Source organism: Bolinopsis microptera, chromosome 12 (assembly GCF_026151205.1).
Source record: "Bolinopsis microptera isolate Bmic1 chromosome 12, MBARI_Bmic_1.0, whole genome shotgun sequence".
Lineage (NCBI taxonomy): Eukaryota > Metazoa > Ctenophora > Tentaculata > Lobata > Bolinopsidae > Bolinopsis > Bolinopsis microptera.
The window spans coordinates 14,363,843-14,377,923 of NC_087083.1; the positions used below are offsets into that span (position 1 = coordinate 14,363,843).

Sequence of the window (14,081 nt, forward strand, 5' to 3'; positions counted from 1 at the left end):
ATAACATACCTATTAATGTTTAGTTAGTGTTTACAGTGTCTTACAATTTACTTGTTAATTTAAATAACATACCTATTAATGTTTAGTTAGTGTTTACAGTGTCTTACAATTTACCTGTTAATTTAAATAACATACCTATTAATGTTTAGTTAGTGTTTACAGTGTCTTACAATTTACTTGTTAATTTAAATAACATACCTATTAATGTTTAGTTAGTGTTAACAGTGTCTTACAATTTACCTGTTAATTTAAATAACATACCTATTAATGCTTACAGTGTCTTACAATTTACTTGTTAATTTAAATAACATACCTATTAATGTTTAGTTAGTGTTTACAGTGTCTTACAATTTACTTGTTAATTTAAATAACATACCTATTAATGTTTAGTTAGTGTTTACAGTGTCTTACAATTTACTTGTTAATTTAAATAACATACCTATTAATGTTTAGTTAGTGTTAACAGTGTCTTACAATAATTTACCTGTTAATTTAAATAACATACCTATTAATGCTTACAGTGTCTTACAATTTACCTGTTAATTTAAATAACATACCTATTAATGTTTAGTTAGTGTTTACAGTGTCTTACAATTTACCTGTTAATTTAAATAACATACCTATCAATGTTTCTCCGAACTGGTTGTAGATGGGGGATCTGCTTACACTCTCAAGTCTCTTTAGTTGTCTTGATGTTGGAACGTACAGTTTCTACAAAATATTCTTATAGTTGGAACGTACAGTTTCTACAAAATATAGTTTATAGTAATATAGTACAGTTTCTACAAAATATTCTTATAGTTTCACCATGTTAACTACGCTTGATGTTGGAACGTACAGTTTCTACAAAATATTCACAAAAATAGTTTCACCATGTTAACTACACTCATCAGTAATATAGGTCCAGCTTCACACGTGTTTTCATATTCACATAAACAGTATAATTGACAAATGAGTTCTAATCATGACTATTTGTCAAAGTAACCTTTGTCAATTTTAATCTAGCTACCTATCACAGATAACATTTTAACGAGCAATTCACATTATAAAATATAACATTAGAAGTTTAGAACTAACCTGTACTCCAATGTAAAGAATAGCAAGAGGGATGAACAGTGCAATCATTATGGGTACCATAAGAGCTATCGTTATAAGAGTCACTACAACTGTCCCCAACACGTTTACAAAGGAGCGCATAGAGTTGGGGAGGCGCTCATCTATAGTGTTCATGTCCTGAAACAGAGTATTATAAGATAGGTACCATGTCCTCAAACAGAGTATTTTAAGATAGGTACCATGTCCTGAAACAGAGTATTTTAAGATAGGTACCATGTCCTCAAACAGAGTATTTTAAGATAGGTACCATGTCCTGAAACAGAGTATTTTAAGATAGGTACCATGTCCTGAAACAGAGTATTTTAAGATAGGTACCATGTCCTCAAACAGAGTATTTTAAGATAGGTACCATGTCCTGAAACAGAGTATTTTAAGATAGGTACCATGTCCTGAAACAGAGTATTTTAAGATAGGTACCATGTCCTGAAACAGAGTATTTTAAGATAGGTACCATGTCCTGAAACAGAGTATTTTAAGATAGGTACCATGTCCTGAAACAGAGTATTTTAAGATAGGTACCATTTTATACTGTTGTAGTCCCGATACGGTAATTGTAGTGACAGTTTTCTCATTGTTTTGTCCTATTTTAAAAGGAGACTGTTAATTTCGACTTCGAGCTCGGGTTTTCTTTATTGGGCGGCGCTCAGCCTATCATTCCGCCGAATTCATATTGTTTATGAAGTATGACTATGAACATTATAGCCTGGGGTCTACGGTTTTTTAATAGTATTTTGCGTTTAGTGCTGCTAATGAGCTAACTTATCAGCTGGCGTATTTGTCCGACGAGATTCCTGAGAGTGAGAGTAGACATCACCACTAAAGACAAAGCTGAGACCCAGCTTTGTGCATGATGGCAGCAGCCTGATGGATACTGTGATTCATGCGTTCTTTAAGTTTACCTACTTGAGCTAGAGCTTATTTACTGGGCGGCGCTCAGCTAATCAGCTTGTCATTCTGCCATTTCTTTTATGAACACCAAATCCTGAGGTCCCCAGGTAAAAGGTTATTTAACCTTTATAACACAGATAGAGTGGGTGACTCTGATATTCCTTTGCTTTTACTTTGCTCTCTAGAACGACAATATAACATGTAACAGTTTCTACATACGGCCTTAGTCCTTAACCGGGCGAGTAGACAGTGAGCTACCAGCTAACTAATGGTATTGGGGACAGCAGCAACGAAACGATATACTGGTCTTTCTGAATAGAGAGTTATTAGTTAACTAATGGTATTGGGACCAGAACAGAGAGAGAGAGAGACAGGTATTGGGAGAGCACAGTAATATTGACCCCAGGCAAAGAGCTGCACCGCATACGCCCCATTCATCCAGCCTTATATAGTTGAGTCAACTGGAATCTAACCATTTTTTTAGTTGAAAAGTGGTCTCTATGCACGATCAGAGATCCACTGGTTCAGCAAAGTTCTCAGACATCTTGTTGTTGAGTTATAACCTAGTTTTAATGCTCTCGTGAGTAGCAAGTTGAAGTAAAGCACTTAATTCAAAATATTTCAGCTTCTCACGAGAGTTTAGTGTTAATCTTGGGCATACTAAGACTTCAGGATGTATTACAACTAACTCAAATGTAAAAATTCATAAAATTTGGTTGTAAAGATACATAATATATAATATAACTATTAGTGCAGTGGAGGTAGCAGTGTGGTGCATTAATAGAGTGACAGCCTACTGATTTAGAGTTGTTTTTAAGTGAGCATAATGGGTATTTTTTTGGACCTTAAGGCTTCAGTATGGCAACTTCAAAATTGGTTCTTTCAATCATTTATTAAATATTGGTTATTTAACTGTCGTTATTTGTTGTAATATGTGGCCTATTTTCCCGTGTAGTTTTTAACGGAGGTTTTTGACGTATCATTTCGTATCATGCGGATAATCTTGCTGCTGTCCCTTTTCTTTATTGAAAATGCTGCTGAGGATCTAGATGAAGGTAGGATCACCATTCACCATAGTTTTTACATAATTTATATTGTTAGCAGTCAAATAATACTTTAAAATTCGATTGAACTATGAAATGGACAATTGATTAAATATATTCATAACACAATCGTCGAGTAATTTCCATAATTGATTATATTTTACTTGTGATATTATTATCTACCAGCTGATGTACTGTTATCTGCTTTAAGATAATAACGTGGTTATAACAACAGGTTGGATAGCAGTACAACGTAAGGTTCTTATAGACTTCAATCCGGAGCAGTATTCTCTTGAAATAAAGACTGATAGCACGCTAGGGAGTGGAGATGAAGTGCGTGTGTACTTCTACACTTCAAGGTTAGACGGCAATTCAGGAGGACTCTTCTTCGACTTCTCCACTTCTCCTCAGTACGCTTTTTTCGATTGCAGCTCGGACCGCTTTAACTTCCCTACTGATCTACCTACTGCAACAGAGAAGGTATGGAGGGTAACGTTAACTAGAACCTCAGGTATCAGACTAGTGGTACACTGTAACGAGAAGGAGGTGCTCAACATCCTGATGTCAGGCTCAACGTGTGGTCTGAGTGACTGGAGCACTAAATGGAGCAGGAGCATTGCAAAGATACTGTTCTATTCCAGTGACACTGCGTCTGATTTCTACAGACCTCAACCAGGTAACTGGGTAATTCAAGATCTAAAATCTAAAATACGAAGATAAATGTTGATTGTAAAACGTGCATAATAGTTTTACGTGCCTATGAACGTGACGTGTAACACTCGATGTATTTCTGGATACAATTTGTTGTCTTTTATGGTATAATTGAGCCCTGTATAAAATATGTGAACTTATTTTAAATATCAAGGGCAATATTTGTCAGAATGTAGTAAACTGAAGGCTGAGTGGACAAGTACGATTGAGACAACAGCCAACTTTCCAGTAGACCATGGAACTGTCTTGAAAGTGACCTGTTCTGACCCAGGAGCTCTCAACAAAGGGAGCAATGAAGTGACTTGCACAGGGACAGAATTCACCTTCTCAAAAGAGCCTTGTTGCTTCAGCCTAGGTAAATCATTATAATAATATTTGTTATGCGCATAATCTGGTTAAATAACTAATTTGAAAACTGACTTTTTGGAAGGTGGATGCATAAAAACAGGGCAACACTTAAAAATTTGGGATAAAATCCAATTGCCCCACTTGACCCGACCATGTCCAAAATGACCCCTGTCCATATTTACCCCACCCTACCGAACTGTTAACTTAGATATCAATTAAAACAAGAAAACGTGATAACTTCATATCTGCCAAATATCTTTATTTGTAATGTATACACTATACACCCTACCCAACTGTTAACTTAGATATCAATTAAAACAAGAAAACGTGATAACTTCATATCTGCCAAATATCTTTATTTGTAATGTATACACTATACACCCTTTTGAATATCTCCCTTGCAAGCATCCAAGCATAATTTCTAAATTTCGGTCGACAATTTCTGTAGATAACACTCTAAATAACTTCAGGTTAGTAACTTAATAATGAAGCAGGAATTTTTACACGAGAAAGCGACGCGATGAACGATTCACCATAAGCTATATAATATATTATATAATAATGTTTTTGTTTGTTCTCAATAACATATATTGTAAATTTGATCTCCTAAAACCTCATGCTCGATTAAAATCGTTTAACTGCTGATAATATTGTAGGTGAATTATATTAATGAATCAAGTTCTAATTTCAGAGCAACGAGGCATCAAAAGAACAGAGGACCGTTCACAAAGGATCCTTCTCAATCTGTCACCATGAATTAGTTCCTTCATAGGGCTGGTTCTATCTAGCACTTCTCATCTACTCATTAACGGTAATGACTTTGCTATCTTACAGTTTACACTCTACACCCGAAGAGAATTTACATTCTACACCAAAAATTTAAGAAGCAGTCCCTTATCTTCTTTGCATCTGGATTGCTATTTCTGTTTGTAGCTTCAGCGGTATTTTTAGCACCGGGTAAAGAATCAAGGAAACTTCCTAAAAAGATAGCTGTGATGACAATAATTGTGCTAATAACTTCAGGTTTGGTTGCAACCGTTATAATCTTGAAACGTTCCGGTGAAGCGAGCAAGAAAACGGAAAAGGCACAAACATCTGATGGAACGAGAGCTTCAGCGACAAGAAAACGCTCGAGGTCTTTAGCACATGCACTTCTGCATATGAAGTTGTGAAATCAGAGCCAAAAGAAGATGAAGAAGAGGAAGTGGTGGCGAGGAAGAGGGTAAATTCCAATGAAGAACGTCCAGATAATGACTCCGCAATCTGTTAGTGTTAGAGAGGTGAAAGTGAACACCAAAGCATTTAATGAGACAAGGAGAGACATTGATAGTTTGTATTAAGACTAAATAACATGGTTACTTGGAAGTTTGTACTATTGCGATGTGATTATTAAGGGGGCATACACCAAAACAGTGGTTTGTGCCGTCCAGACTAAATGACCTCATAGGCAGTTCAGTGACCTTCTAGCGCACCGTTTCCACACCAAAAAAAATATTTTGAGAATACCTATTTTTGTAATCGAGCATTTCCTGGTTAAGAGTGCAATTTTCGGAAAAAATAATTTTTTGGTTGAGACGCTATAAGTTAAATATTTCTTGCGGTATCGGGTTGAAATTTTGCTCGCCGTTTATTCACATCTATTTCAAAGTGTGTGTAAAATCTTGATATCGTATCTAAAAAGGCTGGTGTGTTATGAATTTTTAAAGTCAAAAAGCTCAAATTGTCCTTTTCAGGCTTATTTTAACAAAAAGTCAGTCAGGGAAGATCGGATTGATTTGATGCCTGACATCAAATTGTTCTCTGAATTCTGGCGCAGTTTTTGATGCCCTCAAAAATGTTTTTACTCATTTATCTTCAGATCTATTGTACCTCAAAGCCAAACAACAAATTTAGGCACATATTTCGTTTTTAATATTTACTGATTTTTCTAAAATTTTGATAGGAATGTGCCCCTTTGAAGTTATGGGAGAAAATGTGATTTTTTGGCTTTGCAGATAAAAAATCACATTTTCTCCCATAACTTCAAAGGGAAGCATTTTAGGGTGTTTTGTTGTTCATAACTCATATATAAATGTGCTAGTTGCGGTTATTTTGCGCTCTTCAAAAAGTCACTAGAACATTCCTATCAAAATTTTAGAAAAATCAGTAAATATTAAAAACGAAATATGTGCCTAAATTTGTTGTTTGGCTTTGAGGTACAATAGATCTGAAGATAAATGAGTAAAAACATTTTTGAGGGCATCAAAAACTGCGCCAGAATTCAGAGAACAATTTGATGTCAGGCATCAAATCAATCCGATCTTCCCTGACTGACTTTTTGTTAAAATAAGCCTGAAAAGGACAATTTGAGCTTTTTGACTTTAAAAATTCATAACACACCAGCCTTTTTAGATACGATATTAAGATTTTACACACACCTTGAAATAGATGTGAATAAACGGCGAGCACAATTTCAACCCGATACTGCGAGAAATAATTAACTTATAGCGTCTCAACCAAAAAATTATTTTTTCCGAAAATTGCACTTTTAACCAGGAAATGCTCGATTACAAAAATAGGTATTCTCAAAATAATTTTTTTTTGTGTGGAAACGGTGCGCTAGAAGGTCACTGAACTGCCTATGAGGTCATTTGGTCTGGACAGTTTTGGTGTATGCCCCCTTAAGTGACAGTGTTCTGTTTACGTTTCTATTGTGCTTAAGCGTGTGATCTATTTTTTAAAAACGAAATGATTTATTTTAAAATTAAACTTCTTTTCCCGGATGCGCTGGTGCTGTTATGTTTGATGGGGAGGTGGATTATCCCTAAATAACATTATTTATAATAACAGTTTTAATTTGTGAATATATTGTTCATGTTGCTTCACGTGAGTTACAATGTTTAATTTGATAATTATTTGTTTTAGAATTTAAAGAATGTCAATGAATCACTATCAGTCGGAAATATTTCTCTTCAATTTCGTTTCTTCAATTTGATACAGTGTCCAGGAGCAAGAGCAGGAGCAAGAATTCTAAAACCACCGTCCTTAATCAATCCAAATCCAATGTATTTGTATAATATGTATCTCGCGCCGGCGTTCGATCTAATTCCTAGATCGAACCGGTTCGATCTAATTTCTGCGTTCGATCTAATTACTATACATCTTGGTGACAGTAATACTTAAAATTGTTCCATACTTCGGACAAACTTCACCTTTAAAATCCGTTCAATCCCTTTCACCCTGCTTCTTAAGAAAATGATGTTATTAATTAACCCATTAGGGACGACGAGTTTTAAAGTTTGCCGATTTTGATGCCGTTTAACACACTAGGTCACTTTACAGCAAAAATGAGATATCCAAAAAAGCTAATCTGTATCTCGTTTACTTTAAAAGATACAGCTATGGTCGCATACGACCCACTCGTCCGGGTCGCAAACGACCCATCACGGTTTTTCGGCTTTAACTTCTGAAACAAAGACGTTAGGATAAAATAAAATAAAAAGCATAAGTTAAAAACATATGGTCAATACTGTGTGACTCTAACGTTTTAAAAATAAAGAATTTGGGTCATTAACGACCCACTCGGCTCACTTGCTTATTACTACATATGTCCATGTAACTTCTTGAATTCAGCCTAAAGCATGACATCATAAGTTCAAAATCGCCTCTCAGCAAGTGATAATCATCACAAACTGCGAAAAATCGGTTAAATGGGTCATTAGCGACCCACTAAGACCACACAATTGATTAATTAAATATAATGTTGTCAAACTTTTACAAATATTAGTATAAAAACATGTTATATCTTGGTCATTACTCCTGTACGTTGATTTAACTTTTAAAATCGATCAACTGGGTCAATAACGACCCACTCGGAAGTTGAACCACGACATTAATTATCAGTATCATGTTGTTCTACCATCAAGAAAGACACTCGTAGGTCTTAATTCCACGCAAACCACGGGTGGCTGACTACTAGCCCTTCTGAGATCTGGAGTCTCACGGTAATCTGCAGATCACGTCACCCAATGACTGACGAATAATGGGCAGAATTGGATTGATAGGTAGGTGAGTTTATCAGCTGTTAGTACACGACCGTAATGTCGTGAGACAGCAAACAACATGCCTATCTTTTCCCGATTCCTAGAACGTCCAAGAAGAACTATACAACTGCTGGATTCAGATTTCAGATGGCTGCATCTACTCTCTTCGCAGCTCCCTTTCTTTACTTCTTAGGGGCCGTTCATATATTACGTAATCACTTATTGGACAATTTTTACGCCCCCCCCCCCCCACCACATAGCTATTATGTCAAAATTACACAAGCTTAATCATTTGGAAACTCCCCTCCCTCTCGGCCGATTACGTAATACTTGTTTTCGTTTTGAAAGCTGCCTCGTTGTTGCGGGGTTTGTTACCCAAAACGAGGTAGTTGTCTGAGAGATTGCAGGTTGCAGCACCGCCAGCCAAATGGGGGGGGGGGGGGGGGGGGGGGGCTTTTTCCTTGTCCTTCTTCACAGAGCTGTAGATGTAGCCATCTGAATGCAGCAGTTGTTTAGTTATTCTCGTACTTTCTAGGAATGAAAAAAAACATATTGGCATGTTGGATTAGAATATGCAATTTGACCACTCGTCTTTCAGTATTTACCCAAGGTTACATGATATCTCGTATACTTCGTTCAGGGGATTTTTCTTGAGTGACATGATCTGATCACCGTGGGACCCTGGGTCTCAAGCGGTGGGTTGTAGCAGGTCGTTTACCAAGATTCGAAATTGACGAAAAAGGTAACAGAATCTAATAAGCAACAACAACAGCATGGCTATTACCTAGCAAGTTAGGAACGAGGGCCGATTCCTTTTCTTTTGCGGCACGGCCACGGTCCTTTCGGTACAGATTTCCACGCACCATAGTATTATAGTCAGGACGCAACTCCAGGCATATGCAGTAGTGTTATTCTCGCAGCTCTTTGATGAGTGATGACGGCCCTTCAGTTGGCCCTGGATCTCAGAAGGGCTAGTAGTCAGCCACCCGTGGTTTGCGTGGAATTAAGACCTACGAGTGTCTTTCTTGATGGTGGAACAGCATGATACTGATAATAATTGATGAGGTGGTTCAACTTCCGAGTGGGTCGTTATTGACCCAGTTGATCGATTTTAAAAGTTAAATCAACGTACAGGAGTAATGACCAAGATATAACATGTTTTTATACTAATATTTGTAAAAGTTTGACAACATTATATTTAATTAATCAATTTTGTGGTCCTAGTGGGTCGCTAATGACCCATTTAACCGATTTTTCGCAGTTTATGATGATTATCACTTGCTGAGAGGCAATTTTGAACTTATGATGTCATGCTTTAGGCTGAATTCAAGAAGTTACATGGACATATGTAGTAATAAGCAAGTGAGCCGAGTGGGTCGTTAATGACCCAAATTCTTTATTTTTAAAAAGTTAGAGTTACACAGTATTGACCATATGTTTTTAACTTATGCTACAGTTTTTATTTTATCCTAACGTATTTGTTTCAGAAGTTAAAGCCGAAAAACCGTGATGGGTCGTTTGCGACCCGGACGAGTGGGTCGTATGCGACCGCAGTTAGTAAACAGCGTCTAGCTCTGTTTGTGAACATCTGATTATCACGGGCTTTTCATATGTCTCAAGGAAATCGTTGCCCGCAACTATTTTGTCCTCAACAAAATAAGCCTACATAAAGTTTTAATGTCCCAATCAAGGCAAGAAGTAAAGTGAAATATTTTCCAATTATGACGACTAATTAGCCTAATTATTTAGTTGTTAGTAATTAATTGGGTCTCGACTGGAAAGTCAATAATGTAGCCCAATAAATTTTGAGCATATGTGCGAAAGATTCGTTGCGTTTAGTATTATGGTTTGTCCTCTATAGCCTCTAGAAAAGGTGGGTCGTAAACGACCCTATCGTCCCTAATGGGTTAATCTCCATTCTCCAATTACTTGCCCTACCTTAGAGAAGCGATTAAGTATTCTGCCAGAAGGTGTGGTGTCAAAGAAGCTCATAGGTACTTTCAGTATTCTCTCGAACATAGATCTGAAAAGTATCATCTTCTATAACAGGAAGATACGTTCCCAGGGGGGGGGGAGCTCACTGCTGCTCACTGCTACTCACTGAGTGAGCAGCAGTCATTTTGACGCTGTTGGACTGAATTTCATGTGAGCTGATATGAGGAATCTGATCCAAACTAGAAGGTCAGCAGTCAATTAAATTAATTAAATAACAATGTATTGTAAAAGACCTGTGTATCTTAGAGGAAGCCATGATACTGGCGTACAGTAATCAGTATTACCTGTGTATCTTAGAGGAAGCCATGATACTGGCGTACAGTATTGCAAAAACAAAGCCCAGCACGAAAACAGTTTGTAGTAAACCTAGTAGAGCGTATATACCCAAGTACAGGAACAATTTATTATCTGAAATAAAATGAAATGAAATAATGTGCTTGTATACCACCCATATGGTAAGCAACTGACACAAGTGTCAGGTACTAACCATGTCAGAGCGGTTCTAAAGGGTGAGGTGAAAATATCCAGTAACAAACAGCTAAATCATCTCAAAAAACAAATCTATTCAGTAAATATTTAAAACTAAAATGCTCCATATACAGGGTGAGAAATCAATAATGAACTGTGTCAGCGTTATCGTACAGTGCCAGTGTAACTCATCAATTTACTCTCTATTAATGCTTTTCATACAAAGTTACAACGAATTCTTCATGTTATGCATCCTGGGTTTGGACAAGATATGACCCGTTTAAAATATTTCCATCACGTTACATCACATAATTCTCAATAAATGTAATAGATTTGTAGTGTATATATATATATATACAGTGTTGTAATTAGTTTAAAACTAATGTCCCACTAATAACCTGTGTCAGTGTTATCGTTAGAGTTACTCCACTCGGATAACCACAGTTGAGAGCCAAGTTGAGATGCGTACTGTAGAATGAACGAGACCAGTGTAACTGGGGAATATTTACTATTACACAAGTGACAAGAGTATGTAACAATAATATCTCAACATGTGACAATAATATCTCAATATGTGACAATATCATGACGTGCGAAATTGAGCAAATATACCAGCTTAAGAACCCTATATCATATATCATGTGGCAGTAATTTAATAATATGTATAACAGTGACAATGTGCAATTCCAACTGTGAATTGAATTTAATTTAGATATTTACCAACAATTCAGCTATAATCGTATAGTGAGAGCGATAATTTAAAAGTAGGAATGAATATATCAATATCGTACGCCAGGAAATACAAAATAGCGTTATTTGCAAGCTTCAAGCTTTTGATACCTCCAATTTCCGATAGATAATTTATGTAAAAGTAAAACTTACATTCAGTAATAAAATTAAAATTCAGTAATAAAATTAAAATTTGTAGAATAACTTACTGGCCCCGTAAGTAATTCCCATGTAGTTCAAATAGTTCATGTACGTTTTGTACGATATCTGCGGAATATTACTATATTACATGTACGTTTTGTACGATATCTGCGGAATATTACTATATTACATGTACGTTTTGTACGATATCTGCGGAATATTACTATATTACATGTACGTTTTGTACGATATCTGCGGAATATTACTATATTACATGTACGTTTTGTACGATATCTGCGGAATATTACTATATTACATGTACGTTTTGTACGATATCTGCGGAATATTACTATATTACATGTACGTTTTGTACGATATCTGCGGAACATTACTATATTACATGTACGTTTTGTACGATATCTGCGGAACATTACTATATTACATGTACGTTTTGTACGATATCTGCGGAATATTACTATATTACATGTACGTTTTGTACGATATCTGCGGAATATTACTATATTACATGTACGTTTTGTACGATATCTGCGGAATATTACTATATTACATGTACGTTTTGTACGATATCTGCGGAATATTACTATATTACATGTACGTTTTGTACGATATCTGCGGAATATTACTATATTACATGTACGTTTTGTACGATATCTGCGGAATATTACTATATTACATGTACGTTTTGTACGATATCTGCGGAATATTACTATATTACATGTACGTTTTGTACGATATCTGCGGAATATTACTATATTACATGTACGTTTTGTACGATATCTGCGGAATATTACTATATTACATGTACGTTTTGTACGATATCTGCGGAATATTACTATATTACATGTACGTTTTGTACGATATCTGCGGAATATTACTATATTACATGTACGTTTTGTACGATATCTGCGGAACATTACTATATTACATGTACGTTTTGTACGATATCTGCGGAATATTACTATATTACATGTACGTTTTGTACGATATCTGCGGAATATTACTATATTACATGTACGTTTTGTACGATATCTGCGGAATATTACTATATTACATGTACGTTTTGTACGATATCTGCGGAATATTACTATATTACATGTACGTTTTGTACGATATCTGCGGAATATTACTATATTACATGTACGTTTTGTACGATATCTGCGGAATATTACTATATTACATGTACGTTTTGTACGATATCTGCGGAATATTACTATATTACATGTACGTTTTGTACGATATCTGCGGAATATTACTATATTTCATGTACGTTTTGTACGATATCTGCGGAATATTACTATATTACATGTACGTTTTGTACGATATCTGCGGAATATTACTATATTACATGTACGTTTTGTACGATATCTGCGGAATATTACTATATTACATGTACGTTTTGTACGATATCTGCGGAATATTACTATATTACATGTACGTTTTGTACGATATCTGCGGAATATTACTATATTACATGTACGTTTTGTACGATATCTGCGGAATATTACTATATTACATGTACGTTTTGTACGATATCTGCGGAATATTACTATATTACATGTACGTTTTGTACGATATCTGCGGAATATTACTATATTACATGTACGTTTTGTACGATATCTGCGGAATATTACTATATTTCATGTACGTTTTGTACGATATCTGCGGAATATTACTATATTACATGTACGTTTTGTACGATATCTGCGGAATATTACTATATTACATGTACGTTTTGTACGATATCTGCGGAATATTACTATATTACATGTACGTTTTGTACGATATCTGCGGAATATTACTATATTACATGTACGTTTTGTACGATATCTGCGGAATATTACTATATTTCATGTACGTTTTGTACGATATCTGCGGAATATTACTATATTACATGTACGTTTTGTACGATATCTGCGGAATATTACTATATTACATGTACGTTTTGTACGATATCTGCGGAATATTACTATATTACATGTACGTTTTGTACGATATCTGCGGAATATTACTATATTACATGTACGTTTTGTACGATATCTGCGGAATATTACTATATTGCATGTACGTTTTGTACGATATCTGCGGAATATTACTATATTACATGTACGTTTTGTACGATATCTGCGGAATATTACTATATTACATGTACGTTTTGTACGATATCTGCGGAATATTACTATATTACATGTACGTTTTGTACGATATCTGCGGAATATTACTATATTACATGTACGTTTTGTACGATATCTGCGGAATATTACTATATTTCATGTACGTTTTGTACGATATCTGCGGAATATTACTATATTACATGTACGTTTTGTACGATATCTGCGGAATATTACTATATTACATGTACGTTTTGTACGATATCTGCGGAATATTACTATATTACATGTACGTTTTGTACGATATCTGCGGAATATTACTATATTACATGTACGTTTTGTACGATATCTGCGGAATATTACTATATTACATGTACGTTTTGTACGATATCTGCGGAATATTACTATATTACATGTACGTTTTGTACGATATCTGCGGAATATTACTATATTACATGTACGTTTTGTACGATATCTGCGGAATATTACTA

General features: G+C 35.4%; 1 protein-coding gene across 2 annotated transcripts in view; it reads right to left on the bottom strand.

Annotated features, from left to right (window-relative positions):
* LOC134824381 (multidrug resistance-associated protein 1-like) overlaps positions 1 to 14,081 on the bottom strand; it is a 96,322-nt gene that overhangs the window by 23,782 nt on the left and 58,459 nt on the right. For both annotated transcript variants that reach the window (XM_063836280.1, XM_063836281.1), the window contains 6 exons: positions 11,530 to 11,587; positions 10,990 to 11,085; positions 10,408 to 10,531; positions 10,067 to 10,151; positions 1,078 to 1,233; positions 621 to 711 (listed from right to left, as the gene is read on the bottom strand). In XM_063836280.1, the coding sequence (XP_063692350.1) occupies positions 621 to 711; positions 1,078 to 1,233; positions 10,067 to 10,151; positions 10,408 to 10,531; positions 10,990 to 11,085; positions 11,530 to 11,587 (610 nt within the window). The remainder of the gene's footprint in view (positions 1 to 620; positions 712 to 1,077; positions 1,234 to 10,066; positions 10,152 to 10,407; positions 10,532 to 10,989; positions 11,086 to 11,529; positions 11,588 to 14,081) is intronic.